Source organism: Apodemus sylvaticus, chromosome 12 (genome assembly GCF_947179515.1).
Source record: "Apodemus sylvaticus chromosome 12, mApoSyl1.1, whole genome shotgun sequence".
NCBI lineage: Eukaryota > Metazoa > Chordata > Mammalia > Rodentia > Muridae > Apodemus > Apodemus sylvaticus.
The window spans coordinates 68567256-68588655 of NC_067483.1; the positions used below are offsets into that span (position 1 = coordinate 68567256).

The 21400-nt window shown below is 42.0% G+C and overlaps 1 protein-coding gene across 1 annotated transcript in view; it reads left to right on the top strand.

Annotated features, from left to right (window-relative positions):
* Slc9c2 (solute carrier family 9 member C2 (putative)) overlaps nucleotides 1-21400 on the top strand; it is a 59822-nt gene that overhangs the window by 23628 nt on the left and 14794 nt on the right. The window contains exons 8-21 of the mRNA XM_052200687.1: nucleotides 24-167; nucleotides 1511-1679; nucleotides 3702-3783; nucleotides 4513-4676; nucleotides 6949-7065; nucleotides 7891-7988; nucleotides 9069-9188; nucleotides 11367-11565; nucleotides 12388-12576; nucleotides 15758-15907; nucleotides 16842-16893; nucleotides 19285-19433; nucleotides 20201-20326; nucleotides 20810-20908. Of these exons, the coding sequence (XP_052056647.1) occupies nucleotides 24-167; nucleotides 1511-1679; nucleotides 3702-3783; nucleotides 4513-4676; nucleotides 6949-7065; nucleotides 7891-7988; nucleotides 9069-9188; nucleotides 11367-11565; nucleotides 12388-12576; nucleotides 15758-15907; nucleotides 16842-16893; nucleotides 19285-19433; nucleotides 20201-20326; nucleotides 20810-20908 (1858 nt within the window). The remainder of the gene's footprint in view (nucleotides 1-23; nucleotides 168-1510; nucleotides 1680-3701; nucleotides 3784-4512; nucleotides 4677-6948; nucleotides 7066-7890; nucleotides 7989-9068; nucleotides 9189-11366; nucleotides 11566-12387; nucleotides 12577-15757; nucleotides 15908-16841; nucleotides 16894-19284; nucleotides 19434-20200; nucleotides 20327-20809; nucleotides 20909-21400) is intronic.

Below are 21400 nucleotides of genomic sequence, written 5' to 3' on the forward strand. Positions count from 1 at the left end.
CTTTTCCTTTTCATCCCTCCCAGGTTCTTAATAATGTGTTCATCGGTATATGAACATTTAATATACGCTTTCTTTGGCATTGTTATTGGCTGTGGAGAAATCAAGTATTTCAGATTTCACTCCCTGGTTTTCACTGTGACTTTATTTGTAACAGTGAATTTTGCAAGGTAACGATTATATTTTAAAGTTTCTTTTGCTGGGCTTAAATTAATTGTTGTATATATGTGCATGTCTGTATTCAGTCCCCCAACTCTGTGTGTGTGTGTGTGTGTGTGTGTTTGTGCATACTTGATTTTATTTTGCTGAAGACTCATTTTTCTCAAACCATCTGAAACACACTATACATATTCTGCTGGTAAAGATCCGCTGAAGGTAGATTCTTGGGGTGCTGGAGAGATGGCCTGGAGGTGCAGAGCCTTGGCTGCTCTTTCAGAGGATCTGGATTTATTTCCCAGCACCTATAAGGCAATTCATAACAGACTGTAACTCAGGTTCCAGGGAGATCTAATGCCTTCTTCTGGCTTCTGAAGTCAGTGATAACGCATGTGATACACAGACATACATGCAGGCAAAACATCCATAGACATAATAAAATAATGAAAAAAATAAAGGTTAGATTCTGAATTTTGTCATTAGATCCTATTGAAAAGTGACCTTAAAATAAGCAGAACCACACTGAAGTATGTGTAGAATTCTTTTCTCGTTCTCTCTCTCTCTCTCTCTCTCTCTCTCTCTCTCTCTCTCTCTGTGTGTGTGTGTGTGTGTGTAGTGCATATATGTGTATGGGGTGTGCATGTGTGTGGAAAGGCTGAATTGATTTTGAGACTCATCTCTGACTGCCCTTCCACTATGCTCACTGAAGTAATTAATCTCTGAATGAAGGCCAGGGCTCTCTGATGTATCCATTCCTACAGCTTACCCTGGGAATTTCCGGTCTCTGCCTCCTGAGTCTGGAATCACCCGTGGCCACACATCCACCAGACATTTACTTGATTTTGGGGGATCTGAACTCCAGTCCTCATACTTATTTGGCAAGTAATTTCACCAGTGAGCCATCCCCCCGCCCCCAGACCTAGTGTGTGAGTCTTGTAGGAGCTTTAAAAAATTGTTTGGTTAAGTTTATTAACATGTCTATAATAATTTTTTTGGTCTAATCTGTTCCTCTTCCAGTTTCTCAGTCATTTTATTGTTCTGCACAGAATAGATAAACTTGCCAACATGCTTTGAAGAAATGTCCATACAGGAACTTACTCCCTAACTGTAAATTATACACCACAATATTAGCGATAAATCCTTATAAGTGTATAGAATCTCTCCCACTGTACATATACTATAGTATACACAAAATTGAGGTTAGCCCCAGTGGCTTATTGATAACTATGCTGTCTTCTCATTGCTGGAGACGTTTAAGTGACATTTAGTGCTGAGTACATGATTTTAACCACAGTTGAAAATCATGACGTTCCTGTATGAAGTGAGTTTATTTATTTGTATTGTTTCCTGCCCACAGGCTGCTTACTATCATCTTAGTGAGCCCTATTTTGATGCATTCAAGTTATGAGTATGACTGGCGTTGGGGATGCGTCATCGCATGGTCTGGGATCAGAGGTGTTTTCAGCTTACTCTTGGCTCCTGATATTTACAATATTTCCCGATTTAAATTAGCAGCGCCACATATGGTAGGGAAAATAATCATGTGTTATGATTATTTTATTTACTCATTATTACTTATTTTGCAGCATACTGTACCCAATCTTAAAGTTAACCAACTTTGAGTTAGATTTAAAAAAAAAAACAACAACATTCTTTTCATTGTAAAAAAACATTGTCAGGAAAATGTTTATGTTGACAGTGACGAGGGGTCAGTGTTCACATCGCAATTATTATTAGGGTTACTTGGAGACTGGATTTTCAACCCTGACTCCACCATTCACTGAGCCCCAGCTTCTAACTGAGAATTAAGACGATGCTTTGTAAAACAGCTGATGCCTAATAAATGCCCTGTGAGTTTTATTGAGCATACAAATGCCATTTTCCCCCAATAGCTATTAGAAAGTGTGACAATAAAATGCCCTCCTTTAGAGCATTCAAATCTCCGTGTAGCTTCTAGAACAAAACTTGAGGTGCTAGTTAAGTAAACCAAGGAAAGAAAGAGACTATAAATTGTTGCATAAGGGATACATTTTAGTCTTCTGACTCATTTAAAAACGTTTGACTGTAGCCGGATAAAGTGACACACACCTTTGACCCCAGCACTTGGGAATCAGAGACAGGCAGATCCTTGTGAGTTCGGGGCTAGCCTGGTTTACATAGCAAGTTCCATGACAGCCACGGATTTGTTGAGAGAACTGTCTCAAAACAAAATCAAGACAAAACAAGTCTGGCTGAAGACTTTGTGATCTGCAGTGCAACACAGTACTTAGTTTCCTTTCTTTTTCCAAACCTTGGACAAGCTGGTGCTTCTAACAGTCTGTGATATATAGTGCTGTAGCAGACACCCTGGACACGTGCCAGCAGCCTGGCGTACCTCATTATTGGTTCATTTGCTTCTGCAGTGCTGGGACTCGAACCTAAGGCCTCGCACATACTAAGCAAATCTATCACCAGAACCTTTGTCTCTGGACCTCAGTGTATATGACAGTGTGGAATGAGATAGAAAAGTTTCTAGAATTCTCCAGGGCCAATTTTCTACAATCGGCTCATGAAATACACTTCAAATTTTTTCTTGGAGGGAGCAAACCACCACGCTAGCCACCTTCTCATTTGCTGAGGGATCTGGAAGCTGCTGGCCTGGAACTTTTCTCTTCCTTGCTATTTTGTTCCTGTCCCTGGAGGCTATGGAATAGACATACCTTTTTTTTTTTTCTTCTTTTGAGATTAACCGTCAACCTTTTTCATTTTGAATGTGGGGAAATCAAAGTAAAGATGGAGAGTTATGCTCTTCCCTAGGTCTTTTGTAAGTCTTTGATCTGTGGTCTTTGTCTGGGGATTAATTTGGTGTTGAAGAAAGTCTGGGTTTCACAGAGACATAATAACCAAGAACTTATCCTCCTGGATCCTCTTCTGTGCAGTGAAGGGGCCTAAAGTGAACTGTTTTCGAGCACTTGGGTATCATTTTTACAGTGTTTCCCAAGTCTGCATGATATTAGGAATCCCCTGAGTTGTACTCCGAGCCCACAGTCATGATGTCTGAGCCTGGGAGCCAGAGTGTTTGACTAGTGCCTCGGATGTTTCATTAGTTTGGGAAAATGTCTTGGAGGAGATATTGTTATTAACTTCAGTTCCTAGTGAAGAGTCCTAAGCTATGCTCATAGGGCTCCAGGGCTCATAGCTAAGAGATGAGAGAGCTAAGCCGACAGATGTGTTTGTCCTTCTGTTTGCTGTGGCTAACCATCCAGGTGGCCACAGCCTTGCTGACTAATCTCCTTATTCTAGAATATACATCATTTTTCCTTTTTCTCCTTGTTCAAACAGAAAGCTGATTTCTGCCCTAGTGTACTATGACCAAACAGTGTCCACAAAGTGACCCCTTTGTGGGCACTGTTTGTGGATACAAAGTTCCCTTTATAATCTGCTTATTAGAAACAGAATTTAAAAATACAGGTTGAGTTAGAATTTTGCAGGTGGGTAAATGAACATTGCTCTCTCCTGGACAGAGTATTTGATACTTTGGTTGCAATTTCTGTATGTTTTCTTTTTAGTTTATATTCTATATACAAGTACTATCATTATTGACAACAGGAATAAATTCGCATATGATGCTTCGGTCAGCCAGTACTTTAGGTAAAGTATATGTATTATTCAGAGGGTTACTGGAACGAAAATGCAAATAGAGTATTAGTGGAGGGCTGTGTAGACATTTCTTAGAAATCTCAGGAATTGGCTTAGAAATGAGTTATTTTCATTAATGGATTGTATATAGATCATTCATTAATTGTAATATTGGTTTAATTTAGTAGAAACCAAGTGAATAGAGCCTTTTAAAAAAGGACAGGTCTTTTCCTTCTACTAAAGCGTTCAGACTAAGGGGATATGGGGCCTGGAGGAGAAGCAGCCTTTCTTTAAGGACACGCCCATCATTCCCCTGCATATGCCACCGGTTAGAGCTTAATGACTTGAGGCACAAGAGTGATAGAGTCTGCACAAGTTTTCCGGCCCGGCCATGTTTTCAATCAAAGACAGGGATTCCATTGGCAGAATAAAGGGGAGAGTGGTACTGGGAGATACTTCACAAGATCTGCTGTAGCTACTTAACTCCAAAAGGAATTGAATCTGCAGACAGAAATACACAGAGTTAGAATAAAATCACAGACAGGAGCATTTAATAATGTCTAAGAGGAATTTGAAACTATTTATAATACAATACATAAAGACAGTGATATAATAAATAAACATGTGAGGTAGAGAAATCCAGAATAAGCTCTTTGGCAGCACAAGGGTCAAGGGGAGGGCATGGAGTCTGAGGCGGGTACTCTGCGAAGGCCTTCATTACTTTTTTTTTTTAAACCACAGGTTTGTGTGCTCTCTCCCTCCCAAGACAAATGGCTGTTCGAAACGCCATTGAACACATACAGGAGATTATACGGAACACAATAACTTTATTTAAGACAGAAAAAATTTTGACAAACGTTAACTGGAATATAGTAGAAGAAAAAGCGAAGATTGAATACAATCCTGTGAGTTGATAATCTCACGTTCCCTCTCTGGGTCTTCCTGTCTCTCATGACTCAATACTGAATGCATGATTCTGGGACTGAGTAGATAGCTTAGTGGGTAGAGTGCTTGTCACGCAAGCATGGAGGCCTGAGTTTGACTCTCAGAACATACATAGAAAAGCCTGATGCTGCTGCCCGCTTGTGGCACCAGGGCTCCGGGACTCACAGGACAGCCACTTAGCTTAGGCTGTGAGTTCCTGCTTACATTGATAGACTTCACATCAAGAGTTGAATGTCTATAATTGTCCAAGAACAAGTTTAATTAATAAAAATCCCCTTGAATGGCAAATCAGCAACCAACAAATTGGAAAAAGATCTTCACCAACTCTACATCAGATAGAGGGCTAATATCCAATATATACAAAGAACTCAAGAAGTCAGACTCCAGAAAACCAAATAACCCTATTAAAAAAAATGGAGTACAGAGTTAAAGAATTTTCACCTGAAGAACTTCGGATGGCAGAGAAGCATCTTAAAAAATGCTCAACTTCATTAGTCATTAGGGAAATGCAAATCAAAACAACCCTGAGATTTCACCTTACACCAGTCAGGAGACAGCAGATGTTGGTGAGGATGTGGAGAAAGAGGAACACTCCTCCACTGCTGGTGGGGTTGCAAATTGCTGGAGTGGTTGCAAACCACTCTGGAAATCAGTCTGGCGGTTCCTCAGAAAACTGGGCACCTCACTTCCAAAAGATCCTGCTATACCACTCCTGGGCATATACCCAAAAGATTCCCCAGCATGTAATAAGGATACATGTTCCACTGTGTTCATAGCAGCCCTATTTATAATTGCCAGAAGCTGGAAAGAACCCAGGTATCCCTCAACAGAAGAGTGGATGCAAAAAATGTGGTATATATACACAATGGAGTACTATTCAGCCATTAGAAACAATGAATTCATGAAATTCTTAGGCAAATGGATGGAGCTGGAGAACATCATACTAAGTGAGGTAACCCAGACTCAAAAGATGAATCATGGTATGCACTCACTAATAAGTGGATATTAACCTAGAAAACTGGAATACCCAAAACATAATCCACACATCAAATGAGGTACAAGAAGAACGGAGGAGTGGCCCCTTGTTCTGGAAAGACTCAGTGAAGCAGTATAGGGCAAAACCAGAACAGGGAAGTTGGAAGGGTTGGATGGGAAAACAGGGGGAGGGAAGAGGGCTGATGGGACTTTCAGGGAGTGAGGGTCTAGAAAAGGGGAAATCATTTGAAATGTAAATAAAAAATATATCGAATAAAAAAAAATCCCCTTGAAAAGTAAAACATAAGCAAAAAACTAAAAGAAGGTGAATGGCTATTCTGAGGAAGGGCAGCTGACCTCACACGCATGAACATGTATGTACACACATGCACAAACCTACACATCTCTGTGCATGCATATACGTACAACCTGATTCTACTAAATATTTGGTTTTGGATCCTGGGACAAGGGACTGAGGTGCATATTTACATACCAAAGCAGACCTGGCATCCAGGTTCTCCCAGGGGTCCCATAATCCCCACCTGGCACACCCTGCCCCCAACCTTGCACTTCCCAGCCCAGGGCTGGGCTGCCCCTCCTCCTGGTGCTCCTCCCTATATGATCCAGACATTTTGGGCTCTCTCTCTTCTTCTCTTCTCTCTCTGTGCACATGCCCTTTCTCCTCCTTCTCTAACCTCCCCCACCACTCCCATATCCTTGGGGACAGTGAACACGCCTGAGAGCAGCTTCCCAATAAACCTACCTTTAATATATCTAATCTCGCTTGAACTGTCTCATTTCACCGGCGGCATAGAAATAACCTATCACTAACTAAATGCTGTAAAATATGTATTAACTTTGCTGTCCTGCTGAAGTAGTTTCAGTTCTGTTTCTAAAAAGACAGCCTTTATGAGTGGCCTTTCAATCAGATCCAAGGAGCATGGACATTTCTTAAAATGAATTGCAAATGAAATCTTGGCCACGATGATACTTCTAACAGGTTGCGATCCTGGGAGAACGTCCCTGTGTGTTCTATAAAGCAGAAAGCCCAGGCCGATGTGTAGAATAGTGTCGTCTGGGGGTGGGGGGTTGGAGGGTAAGCGGAATAATAAGAACTACTGCCTCGTAGAGAAGCATCCCCCAGGTTACACATCGCTCCCCCCTGCGGCAGTCCCCAGTCAGTTACCAGAAGCTTTCCTAAGTACAGTGTTTGCCCTGTCTTTACCAGTTTTACTTATTTTTTACTCATCTCTTCAGATTTTAAAACAGACTCACATTCAAGTTTCCCATATTCACCTTGGTCCAAAAGAGGAGTCCCCAACCGATGAAGTTTTAATAGAAGAGGCCAGATTGCATGTGGCTATAATACAAATGGTTGGTATTATTCAGTCTTAATTATTTTTTGTTGTTTTACATGTCTTTAATCTTTATGGTTTTGAGGTGATTAGAAAACCCTTTTGTCTCCTTATATAGTCTATTGACACAATTAGTGTTTGAACTTCAGAAATTTAGTTATTTATTTGATGTGTGTGCATGCATATGTGTGAGTGAGTGTATGTATGTGAATATGTGTGTGTGTGTGTGTGTGTGAGTGAGCATGTGAGTGAGTATATGAGTGAGTGTGTGTGTGTGTGTGTGTGTGTGTGTGTGTGTGTGTCTGTGTCTGTGTCTGTGTGTGTGTGAAGGCTGGAAGTTGATAATGGGTGTCTTTCTTAGTTGCCCTCCAACCTTACTTTTAGAGACACTGCCTCTTACTGATCTGAACTCACTGTTCTGGCCAGGATGAGAGCTGGCAAGCTAGCTGCTCAGTGAGTCCAGGCAATTGTCACTTAGCCGGAGACCTGAGTTCTAGTCCATGGTCCACTTAGGGGAAGGACAGAGCCAATTCCCACACATTGCCCTCTGACCTTCTTGTGCTCACACAAACAATAAAGAAATGTAAAAATCACTAAATACAAATGTAAAAAGAAGCCTAAGTTATATGTATGCTTTGTTTTGTTTTTTTCTTTTGAGGCAGCCCAGGCAGGCCTGGAACTCATGACAATCCTCCTGCCTCTCAAGTGCTGGGATTACAGGTGTGAGCCACAGTTCTCCACCATTCCATTTATCTTGATCCTTTGTAATTTCTATTTAAATACAAATAAATGAATATATGTAAATATATAAATATGAAATGCTAAAATATAAAACCTGTTTTAGAGTAGCTTTGAAAAGCAGTGTAACGATGGTATCCTTGGAGTAGAGGCAGCTCGCATATTGATCGGTGCCACGAAAAGCTACTGCCCCATCCACGGAAAGTAAGTGAGACACGTCTTCAATTGATATTTCCCAAATGGGATGAATGTGTCACTATGGACAAACTGAGAACTGGATGTCTGGATTAACCGCTCTGTCATTTCCGCTTTCTGTTTCTGTCTGACCTTCTGTTCACCTGCCCATTCATTCACCCAATAACAAGTTTTCTTCCTCTCCCTCCTGCTCCTTTTCCTTCCCCCTCTTCCTTCTACCTTCTCTCCCTCCCTTCCTCTGTCTATTACTCTCTCTCCCTTTCTTTTTTTATGCTGAGTCTTGAACCCAGGGCCTTGAGCATGCTGGGTAAACTCTCACCACTGTCTGTATCCCTATCCTCTACCTGTCTTGTTTGAGTGGCCCCCTCCATTTTGCCTCCCCACTTCATTAATTTCATAAGTTTGGAGATGATTTGGCCTTAAGTAAGAGACAAGGGAATCCATGGATAAGAACCTGCATAACTTTGATTGCTCTTACAATTACTTTGCTTTTAATCAATTCACTTTATAAGAAAAGGCTCAGAAGCCTAGATCTTGTTCAAACGCTGCTCTCTGGGGACAGAGTGAGCTCTGGGGTAATTGGCCTAAATGACGCAGTGCAGTCTTGTGGGAAAGATTCAGCGTCTTAGAGATGTATCAATATCTGGTTACTATCCTGACAAGCATTGGTGGATGGACACTCTGAGATACCAGCCAGGGGACATTACTGTTTCAACAGTCTGGTGATCTCTGAGGGAGACCTATCATTGGCCCAGGGATTGCATTTGGGAAAGTTGGGGCATTCAGTGGCCTTTCGGGTTGGACATCATGAAACAAAAAGAAGCTTGATTCTAGAACTCCAAAGAGGGCGGTCTGGAGGGCCTTTAATTGGGTTCTGTCTCAGGTCAGAATAGATCCAGGAACAAGGACACAGGAGTGTCAGGCTAAAAATGTCACTGAAACATGACCATGGTGGACAGGTGAGTGGGTGTAGGAGCTAAGGGTTAAGAATATTCAGTAAGCTCACATTAATTTGCACTTGTATATCTTCTCCCTTTTATTGTCTCAACCAAGACACTTTTAAATAATACGTATGCACGTCTCTCTTAGATTCATGAGCATTTCTGATGTTTCAACTTACGTGAGAGCTAGAAGTTGGCTTATAAAGTTTAAAAACATGTTAACTTACTTGGAATATCACAAAGAAAGGGTACTTTTTACTGTACCTGGGTAAGTATCATGAACCTTTTATAGTGGCATACACAGACTATCCCCACTCCAACATCTTAGAGTAGAATACCCCTCCCTTCAAACTAATTTTATGTCAGATATTTGCAGGTTAAGTGTAATTTTCTATTCTGTCTTAGCAACTGCCTTGATACCCTTGTTAAAGAAACTGATAGCATCTTAGGGCTTGCTTATAAACCATGTCGCTTGCAGTATTCATCTGGGTCAAGGAACTGGGTCAGGGCAAGCCACATCCACGATGGCTAAATCTAGCTCCGTGTAACTTCATCTGTGGAACAGTGTAGTCTGTTTTAATAATATAGCGTCGATGCCTAAAATTAACAAAACATTAACATTGCCTTAAGAATGCCTAACACTCCAAAATATTATAAAATACACATTTTGCTTAGCTTGGGTAGATTTTTCTCTTTTCTGTGTAGATTATGAACTTATATATAATTTTTAGAGCAGGAAAACAACCTTCCCCCTCCCCCGCCCAACAGTAGATGTCAAAACAAGAACATACCAGGAATAGTTTTTGCTTTCTTCCACTGAATACATTGAGAGAGAACATAAAAAATTCAGCTCCTGGAATCCTGACATATATTTGAGAGCACATGTCTCTTTTCTCGTTCTGTGAGGGGATACTGGTCATGAAGCAACTCAAGGGAGAATAATTTTGGCTCAAAGTTTGAGCAGGCATAGGTCACCATGGCAGAGGAGGAATGGCATTGGGAGAAGTCTGCTTGCTCAGACCTAAGTAGAGATGATTTTTTGTCTGTCTGTCTGTCTGTCTGTCTGCCTGCCTGTCTGTCTGTCTATCCTCTCCCTCTTTCCCTCCTTCTCTCCTTCAGTCACACCTATTGTGTGTTTGGTTGCCACAGCCACATCATATCCTGAAGATAACTCTCTACCACATTCTTCTTCCTTTGGTTCCCACAATCCTTGCACGCCCTCTTCCAAGATGGCTCTCTGGGCCTCAGAGGCGCTGGCATAAATGTCCTGTTTGCGGCCAAGTACTCGGCAGTGCCTTAATCTCATCATCGCGACAGTTAGGAGTCCCTGCTTTGACTCTGGTCCTCTGTAAAAGACGTTCCTCTGGTGGAAGCTCGCTGTGCTCTATACGGGCATACACTTACATATTCGGAAGGCAGTTTTACTTCAGCTACAATTCTGCCATAAGGATTGTGTGCTCCTCAGCCATGGGCTTTTGACCCAGCTCTACTGGGCAGGCACGTATTCCATCAGGGGGGGCACCTGCCTCAAGTCTCCCTCAAATCTCACTGAGACGTGGTTGTTTCTCTGAGAACGTTCATGCTGTTATTGAGCCAGTGGGCGTATGTTGGTAAGCCACAGAGCATTGAAACACGAGGTCTACGACCGACTGGCTGCTGCTGCTGTGTCTCTGTTGACAGCCTGCACCTTGCACCGCTATCCATGTGCACTGGCAGGGAGGAAGCCTCCAGTTCAGGCGTAGCTTCCTCCTTCGGTGTTCTGTAGACTGTAGCCGGAGGAGTGGGTATTGTCTTTACTGATAAGGATTTAGAATATCTATTTCTACTGGGTAAGCAAGAGCTCAGCAAGCCTCTGGGAGCTTCCTGGACAACAAGACATAAGGAGAGAAAGGCACACACGTGGTGTTTCTTCATCCAGTCAAGCAGGCCAAGTGAAACAACTTTCACACCAGGGAGGCCCTTTTGCTCTATTTTCAGTGCACTAGAAAGTTGTGGGAAATGAATAAGCTAATTATTGAATATCTTCCCTGTTTTTAAACAATGCCAATGAATAACACACTCTCCTCTAAGAGTGCCTCTTGCTTTTGACTTATTATGTACATTAATGGAGTCATCCCCATGTGCTCCTCTATTATAACCTCTATATAGAGTATGGTGTTTTTGTTATTGTTTCAGTTATTTTGAGACAGGGTTTCTCTGTCTAGCCCTGGCTGTCCCGGAACTCGCAGCACAGACTAGGCAGGGCTCGGGCTCAGTGATCTGAGTGCCTCTGCCTCCTGATGCTGGGACTGAAGGCATTATGCCGCCACGTCCTGCTGTGTGTTTGTTATTTTTACTTATCTTTTTCATATTATTTCATATTATGTTTAGATAGATGTTGGACTTCCCTGCTTACTGGTTATACTTTAAATGATCTAATATTTTATTTGGTCTTCTTCTTTTCCAGGAATAATAGATTTCTGATTTTTGTCTATCGCATTATAATTTCAGAAGAATTTGAATATGCAACACATGTTGTAACAGTAATGTATATTTTCCCTATGATAATACATTTGTGGCCAATTGCAAGAGAGTTGAATGTATCGGCACTGACATCCATAAACTACTATTTTATGTTTTTATATGCATTAGAGTCAGCACTGAAGGTACTGTGGAAAAATAGAAATATGTTGTATAAAAAGAATAGTTCAGACATTTTGAATCCACTTTTGCTATTTTATTATACTTGATACCAGAAGATATTTGTTATTACAGGATCCTGGAATGATAACACCCTTAGTCTGAGCCTTGGACCTCAGCTAAGTCTCATAAAAGAGACTCCCAAGGATTAGGTGAAAAAAAATCTGAAAATTTCAGATATAGATGCCTCCCTTAAATTCTTCCTGAAATAATGCAGAACGTTCCCATAATGCATTGTATAAAAAATGCAGATGAACTGGCTTGAGAGCCACAGGTCAGACCAGATAGCTCAGGGCCCATACTTTACCATGCCTCATTATGAATAGCCTTACAGCAAACTTGTTTACTGCTTTTAAACTACTGAATCACATTCAATGTTTTAATGTGGAAAATTAATAGTTTAGGGGAATTCCAGACAAGTAGCTTAAAATTCAGCTTTTAGAATACAGCACCAGGGGCTGGAGAGATGGCTCAGTGGTTAAAAATGAGTACCACTCTTACAGAGGGTCCAGGTGCAGTTCCCAGAGTCCACACTGAGTGAGTGACTCACAATTACTTGTAACTGTAACTCCAGATCCAGAGCTCTCTTCTAGGCTCCCTGGGCACCTGCGCACATGTAGTACACACAAACACACACTCGGGTGAACACACACACACACACAGAAAATAACATTTAGAAAACAACTCATTTCTAGTTGACTTACAATTTTAAGTCTTTCCTTCTCCCCTCTGTCAGAACATAGCTGTGAAGGAGTAATATATACTCTTCGTTTTTTTTTTATAAACAGATACTAATTTTAAAAAGGAAATATTTTCATCAGAATTGGAATACTTTGGACTTTTTCATCATAGTCATGGGAATCGTGGATATATTGTGCTTGTACTTTGTCAAGCTGAGACCAGACAGCTTGGTTCTCATCCAGTTTACGGTGGTGATAGGATATTTAAGAGTGATTAGGTTTCTTCCCATCTTCAAGGTAAGGCTTCTTATGCTGAGATGCTGTTTCTCTGCATGGTCTGCTAGGCGATTTACTAAGTTTCACTGCGTTGAGAGACGCGAGAGAGGGGGAGTTGCTTCTTCTGGAATGTCCCTGAATGGCCGCCTGCTTGGTTTGCCCCCTCACGCTCTTTTGCCATTACTTACATCTTGCTTTCACCGAGGGTTTTCCAGGCACAGCAGATGAGAGCAGAGACCCGGGCTCTATGTCCCAGCTTTACACCCCATCCTTTTTGCTCTCTTCTGTCAGCCTAGTTGTTTTAAATTTTGCTTCTTATTATTATTAGTGATGCACATTTAGTGTTCATAAGAATTGCTCTGCAGTGTTGTATATGCAAAATCTACTGAAAGGGATGATTTTGATTCTATGGTATTTGCCTCACATAGGCGTAACTGCATTTCACATAGTTTGTGTAGACATAGAGAGGAGTAGTGAGACTAGGACAGCTTGAAAGAACTCATCGGGACAATCGGTTTTTAAGTAGATGTCTTGTGCACATAAATGCACAAGAGAGGGCTTCTCTGCATAGCCCTGACTCTACTGGAACTTGCTCTGTAGACCAGGCTGGCTTTGAACTTGGAGATTCCACTGCCTCTGCCTCCCAAGTGCTGGATTAAAGGTATGAGTCACCACACCCTGTGCAAGATAATTATTTTAGAAGTAATATTCTATGAAAAAAATTTAAAGATGGAAAAGGGTTTAACGGTGTTTTGTTTTTAAGATTTAATCATTTAATGTGAGTGCTCTATCTGCATGTACACCTGCATGCCAGAGAGGGCACCAGATCACATTATAGGTGGTTGAGAGCCACCATGCGGTTTCTGGGAATGGATCTCAGACCTCTGCAAGAGCAGCCAGTGCTGAGTTACTTCTCCAGGCCCCTGCTGGTGCGTTTTTGTGTAAGCCAAATTGTTGTGTGACTTTTGAGGAGAGATGTTAAAAGAAATCATCTGTAAGCCAGGCGGTGGTGGCACACATCTTTAATTCTAGCACCTGGGAGGCAGAGGCAGGTGGATTTCTGAGTTCGAGGCCAGCCTAATCTACAGAGTGAGTTCCAGGACAGCCGGAGCTACACAGAGAAACCCTGTCTCGAAAAACCAAAAAGAAGAAGAAGAAGAAGAAGAAGAAGAAGAAGAAGAAGAAGAAGAAGAAGAAGAAGAAGAAGAAGAAGAAGAAGAAGAAATCATCTGTACATTTCAGAGCAGGAATCAATGACAGGCCACTTTGGCAAACCTATGAGTTTAGGGTGGGGTATTTAACAGGAATATGGGCAAGGGGTTTTTTACAGAGTATTGGTGAATCAGAGGAAGTGGGTCAGTTTCTTTTCCCCAGCATTCCTTACTGTTGTGTAATTTCGGGAAGAGGCCTTGTGACCCTTGTAAGTTTCAGGGACTTTCTGATTCTTGTGAGTGGTTTACTTTCTGAGTCTTAAAGAGAACTTCCCCCAGAATACACTGTTTCACTTTAGGGGAGATTGTTAAACAGCACAAATCTATTGAGAATGCACCCAGCAATTCTCTATCAGTTAGGCCCGTGTCTTGTACTGCCTGACCAAAATCTTAACAAAGAGTATTTAAGAAATTAATATTATTATTACATATTTGGATTTTTAAATTAAGCATTTCCTCTTTACCAGAAACTGGGGAAAACACTTAATTAATATAACTTATCCAGGTAAGGCCTTAAAGTAGCCTTGTGAGGTAAATGTGACTTCTACATAAAGTTTGGTACCCTAAAAATTAGACTCAGTCCAATGTGACTTTGAAAGTAAACATAGACTGCTTCATTGAAGCTTCATTGAGGACTGAGAATATTGGAGATCTTTATTTTAGATGCCTTAGGAGTCAATGGTCGGCTCAGTGGGTTGATCGTGTATCACAGAGGAAAGCTCTGAAAACATTTTCTTTAAACAAGATCCCTCTACCCACAAATGGCAGCCAATAAAGTCTTACTCTGTTCCTTGAGTTCCTTCACCATGATACGATTTCCTTGTTACTCTCTCTCCTCTTAACATCGAGTCTTTCACAAAGTGCTGCTGTGCTCTGACCCTGCATGGTCTCTGTGGGAAGTCCCGTAGCCACGTGATTGACAGTGTGCTTTGGAGCAGCGGCTCCATTGGATTTCTGGGCCTTATATAATATACCCATTTTTGAACAGGAGGAAATGGAATCCTCAGAGCCACAGGTAACCTGCTGAAGGTCACAAAGCCGGTGACTAGAGAATGGGTACAAGAGGCCTCATTCTCTTAAGTCCCCGCACTGACTAGTTGGCCTCAGTCTAAGGTAGATAAATGTAAAACGTGGCTTGCGTGGTGCACAGAGGGGGGGGGGTATATTCTTCCAGCTGTTACTCAGGTTTCTGGGGCATGAAGTTTGCTTTCTGAAATTGAAGTGTAGAGAGACTGAGGGACAGGGCATGCTAGAGACTCCACCTACAGAGTCACTTATTCATAAAGCTTTAACTTCTTTAGGGTGTGTGGAATCAGGCCCTGCTGGATGGCACCCTACAGTGCCTGACATTATAACCTGGGACTTCAGGGAAGTCCCTGCATGTTTTGGGTGGCCTATGGGTGACATTCTGAGAGCCTCTGCTGGAGATGATGTTTTTTATTCTTCCTTTTATTTCCTTTCTCTTTTTTTTTCTTTTATCTTTCTTCCTTTTGTTAAAAATAAATTAACATACACTAATTAGGTTTCATTATGGGATTTTCAAATAAAATTACATTTGTTTATTTGTTTGCTTGTTTTTCGAGGCAGGGTTTCTCTGTGTAGCCCTGCCTGTCCTGGAACTCACTCTGTAGACCAGGCTGGCCTCGAACTCAGAGATCCACTTGCCTCTGCCTCCCAAGTGCTGGGATTAAAGGCATGTGCCAGCACTGCCTGGCAAAATTAGAATTTTTTAAATTAATTTTCTATTTCTCCCTCTTCTTGTAGCACACCCACCCCTGCACCAACCTCCTTTCTATTTTCATGCCCCAGGTGCTGCTGCCCTCCCTGCCTTGCTCCAGGCCTTTTATTCCCTCCTGTGGCCTCCTCCCTTGTTTTGTAGCCCATACCCACACTCACCGCTATTTATGTGCATGCACATAAGCATTGTAAACTACATCCTCACGAGAAAGTACTTAACGAAATGTATGATTTCCCTGCCCCCATCATTCCAGATTATAATCCCAATACTAATAAACTTGGCGGATGTTCAGATCAAAAAGAGCCTCAGCTTGATGTACAGTATCACAAAAGGCTATGTCAAAAGTCAGGAAGATGCCAAGCTCTTGATAAGGCAAATTTCTGGACGTGAATCAATCTATCGGGTAAGAAACAGGCAGTGGCTATTTTTTTTTTTTTGGAGGTGGTAGTGTGGATGGGAATGACCTTACTTAAGTGTATTTATGTCTTATAAGATCAGCTTGTCATGTATTTGACCAACAGACAGATTTCAGTAGTCAAATGGGTTCTGATATTTGTTATACAAAGTGCTTTGGAAAATAGCCTGAACTCCCTCTCTCTCTCTCTCTCTCTCTCTCTCTCTCTCTCTCTCTCTCTCTCTCTCTCGTGTGTGTGTGTGTGTGTGTGTGTGTGTGTGTGTGTGTGTGTGTGAATGTATGGTTGTATGTGTGTGGATACATTTGAATGTGCTGTATGAGATTCTATTTCATACAAAATAAGGTAAAACACAATAACAAAACAAAACATGCCCCACAGTCTCTGTCATATGACTGGAAAAAGCAACCACACGGTGTGGTGTGTTTGCCCCGCATGGAGTGGCCGTCAGGGAGCATGAACTCACTCTGGGGTATGCTCACACATTTCTCCTGTTTCTGTGCTCTCAGCAGAGCAGATCCCCAAATAGCTCTTCCCTGGGCACAGCTCCAAATTGGTGTCTGCCTTTGAGAAGTCTCAGTGGTGCACAGTAGGGTACTGAGTACTTTTCCTTCCTTCCTTCCTTCCTTCCTTCCTTCCTTCCTTCCTTCCTTCCTTCCTAGCCAATGAAAGTCACAGAAAAGCATGGCACTTATACAAAATATCAGCTGTGCAACACGATCAGCCATGCCACCGGGTCAGCCATGCGACACGGTGCAATTTGAGTCCCAGGGGAATTGCACTGGAACTCCCCGGAAGACAAACACTGCCCCTAATCACACTAAGTGAGAGATCCTCTGTAGTCCTGCATCTCTAACTTTTAATCAGACGATAAAGCCAGGACTGTCCTTGGTGTAACGAGAACCATTTCTTAATTTCTTACAGAAATTATATGACATTTTAGAACGAAACAAACGAGAGGCTATTAGGGAACTAGGTAAGTGGCTGGAGCATTTGGTTTCCTGTTTTATTTTTGCATAATTCTTTGGTTTTGTTTTCTTGTGGTTATGACAGCCTGGAATCCTAGATGATAGTGCTGTCAAGGTTGGGTTCTGGTGAAGACTGGCTTCTAGCCGGGCAAACATGACTGCTTGGTTACTGTGACCTATCTGACCTTTCCTGAACACACAGAGAGACTCCAGTGCCAATTTCTCTAGTGAGGGCCATCCTCACAAGGTGGGGGCCCCACCCTTGCAACATCATTTAATCCCATCACCTCTGCTAAGGCCCTTTCTCTAAATATGGTCACTGTGGATTTGAGCTTCACTGTGTGACATTGGCATGCCACAACTCAGCCCACAGCAGAGGGAAAAGATCTGGGAAGAAAAATGTCCCCCAAATCCAAAGAAGTATCTGGAGAACCCAACCACGCATGGTTGTGTGTACATACTCTGTGATTTAAGTTCTCCAGCCCTCCCGCAGAGAGCATTTGTTCTTCTGTAATTGGGATGATTGCAGCTCCTGTCTCCCTGCTGCGAGCCTTTTCCTGACAGATGCTGGGGGGAGGGGGCTCTGTTGCTCTGGGGATGTCTTATTCTCACCATAAGCTCCTCACTCTGCTTCGAGCCTCACAAAGGGCACTTCAGGCTGTGAAGTCTTCCACTTCATGTTCTCATCCATTCCTTTATCCAACCAGTATTTACTGGTCCCAAGGAAGGTCCACAGATGGAACAGCAGTGCTGGGTAGATGCGGATTCTGGCATTCTGGTGGAGTGGCTGAGTGTTACCGAAGGACATCACTGCAGAACATGGGGCGTGGGGGGGGGGGAGGGATCCCGTCAGCTGCTGTGGGTGTTGTAGGGAAGGCTCAAAGCCGGGGTGCTTATTAAGATAGCAAGGTTAGACGGATGCAGTGCTGTGTGTTTAGATGGCCAGCTCAGAGTCCTTAAGATTTTTAGGAAAGGGCACATGAAGATTGTTGTCTTTGACAAGAAGTTGTTCTGCCTCATTTTATCCAGCAGACTCCAGAAAGTAGAAACTCCCACCAACTCTACCCCCTTCCACCCCACTCTACCCCCTCCCTCTTCGGTAAGACTCTCCCAGAGAGTAGGGTTGCAGGAAACTCTACTTTTGTTTGAGTGTCAGTATTCAATTTGCTTTACTTGAAGGAGATGATAGGAGCTCAAGGATTCTATGCTGAGCATCTTGTGACCACTGACTCAGTGGGCATTAAAGCATCAGGCCATGGCTGTGGCCGAAGGTAGACCATTAATAAATGGAAGACACTAGAAAAGGGATAAAGGCCACTTTCAACTCACAGTCACACTGTAAGACGCCATGTGGACTTAACGGCGACACGGTTTTGAGATCACTGCAGAAAGAACAGTCTAATGGCTGTCTGTGCTTGGATAGGATACACCAAAAGATTATAGTGCTGTTCCAAGAAACTGAAAACCCATTGTTGCCATTTACTTAGCAGAAGGTTTTAACTTCTTTTCTCTTAAAAAATGCAGGCCCTAGTGTAGCATGATGCTGTGTCTTAGATGGTATGGAATATTATGAAGTTTTCTCAGTTTTGTCCTGATTAATGGAGTGTTCGTTTCCATATGGCTCCCGTGAGTGGTTATGGAATGGAAATGTCAGTAGGAGCTAGAAAGTGATATATATGATATATATATACATATACATATACATTCCCCATTTAATCCTTATAAACACTACTTGTAGGGCTTATACTATTCTTCTATGATCTTTATTATCAGTGTTTGAAACTGGTCCTTAGTGTGGTTATCTTGCCTGAGGTCACATGACTTAAGAAGTGGCAGTCAGATCTCTAGCGCTGGTAGATCTGGTACTAAAACCTATCCTCTAGATCGTAGATACCCTTTATTTTACTGATCAACTCATTTTAGTGAAAAAAAAAGTGTAGGTACCTTCCATACCTACACTGAGAGATTATGCTCAGTATAAAGATGACAGTGTGAGTCTAATTCCTGATGTCCTATGTTTATTAAAAGGGAATGAATATTCCACTTGATCTCACAAGACCCATCCATCTAAGTCTTCCCAAAAGTCTTTTTGTCATCCAACCAACAAAGGATACAAGGCAGAGACATTGAACCCATACTCTAGAGAAATGAGTTTTGATGTAGACACAGTCAGAGATGCCACAAGGATAAGGTAGTGTGAGTGGGTTAGCCGTGAGGGAAGCTAATTTTCAGTTTTCTCATCCATATAATGGGGATGCAAATTCATCCTACCAGCCTCATGGGTTCTGTGTGCAGCTAGAACAAATGACTATTCTACAAATACTACAGATATTCTAATGCAATGTGAGTCATTATTGTGGCTATTGCAAAGACTGCTCATCAAGTTTGATTTTTCCCAGGACTCATAGAGCATGAAGGCCGTGATGTGGTCATAGCTCTGAAGACAAAGCAGACAATCCGCAACGTGATTGCCAAAGCCCTGAAAAACCTCACCTTTCTTTGGTCAAGAGGCATCATTGACAAGCATGAGGGCATCGAGATGAACAAGGTAATGATGCAGTTCCATTCTCGTTTGGTTCTGCCAGCTCAGATGTATCAGAGAAAGCCATGGGTGCTACACATGTGATTCCCCGCAGCATGTTTAATGCTTGTGGCCATCAGAGCCAGTGTTTCCTGGCAGGCACCAGCAGTTAGAACAACCTGACTGCAAGTGACAGACACCAGCGGCCTCGAAGTTCAGTGAAGAAGTCAGCCCAGCAGTTTTATAAAAAGAACGCAGAAGGGACTGGGTGTGTGTGGTCAGGCCTCCAGAAAGGACTTAAAGAAAGATCTAGAAAGCTTTTCAGATTCCTTAGCTCTTATCAGGATTATGCCTGTGAAATCCTCCTCTGCCTTGTTTTCTGGACTCAGTAGATGTGGTTTTTGATTTTTCTTCAGCTTTATCTGCTGGTGGAGTTTGTACTGCCTAGTTCCCTGAGTGGGGATCCACAGAGATAGTAATATAGTAAAGGGAGGAGACCAATTTTATGTGTGTATGTGCATGTGCCGGTGTGCATGCGTGCGGGTGTGTGCATGAGTGTGTGTGTGTGTCTGTAAGACAGGGTAGGATGTCATAATTAAATTCTAAAGATGGTAAGCTTGATCTGAGTTGACAAGTGAAAACAGGAAGAAGACAGTAGGGACAAACAGAGTATAATACACACGAGGGGAGAAACTGAGTCACAACAGAAATTTATTTAGATTTCCTTGGTTTTGGCTTCAAGTCCATGTCCTATCACAAAAACAATCACCATAATTTTGAATGTTCATTTTTAGGTACTTCTTACAAAAATAAAAGCCTTGAATAACTTTCCAATGGCAATCCCACCTCCTACCCCTGACAAATACCTTCCCAACATCGTTTGGATGGAAAATAAGGATGTTCTCATTGAGTTCTTCAAGGTAATAATGTCTTCTGTTCTGGCTCAGGCTTGTTGTAAACATTTTCCTCTGCCCCAACCAATGACTAAATAAAAACATATCAAAAAACAGAGATGTAGTTAAATTCAGTCTTTTGGGGGCTGAAGATATCAGAAAGCTAACTTAAACAAAGAGAAAGCATTCTGAAGAATTGAGGTTGCTTTTTACAGCCCAAGCCCCAGACAGGGCTAAACACTTTTTTTGTTCATTTGCTCAGTCATCTCCAGAACATTTACAAGGGTGTTAGCATTATTTATTGTGCAAGTACCAATTGCAAAATCTTTGCTATTATTGCTCAAAGTTGGTGTGTTATGTTATATAGGACAACCCAAGAATATGTTTTTATGTTTATGTGACTTGAAAAGTATTTTTAATTTTAAAATCTTATTTCTGTTTAGACAAGGGGTCTATGACATTTTAGGGTTTAACTCTCTCCCCCTATTTAATTTTATTTTTTTCACTCAGGAAAGAACCAAACTCACCTACTTTGACTATGGGGATATCATTTGTAGAGAAGGTGAAATGCCTCAAGGAATCTTCTTAATTATTTCAGGAATGGCGAGTGTAAGAAGAACTGGCTTTTAAATTTTTTTAAATGCATTTTGAATGTATAGTTGTAACGTCCGGGTAAGTTTTGGAGCTGATTAGTTTGGAATTGTGAGTCTCTCCCACATGAAGCCGTTTCTGCAGAGTTAAGTTTGACAGCTGAGACACAACGTCGCACTTCATACTTGACCGTGTTTCCCATTTTACGAAGCGCTCTCAGAGTTGTTACTTATTCTTCACAACAAAGTGGAGGAATTCGTGGCTTGAAGATGCTGAGACATGGGAAGCAGTAGGCATTTGGACTCGTTTACCTGAGTGAGAGTTCAGGCAAAGGGCTTGGCTGCAACTCAGAGGTCAAGTTGAATGAAGATCAAAATACAACTTGGCAGTTGATCGGTGCGAGCCTTCTGTTTAACGGGCGAGGGGGGAAGGGAGGAGTGAGAAAGGGAATATGAATTCAGTAGTGGGATGGAGCAAGAATCCTCTGTGTCTTCATACCTGCACTTCAAC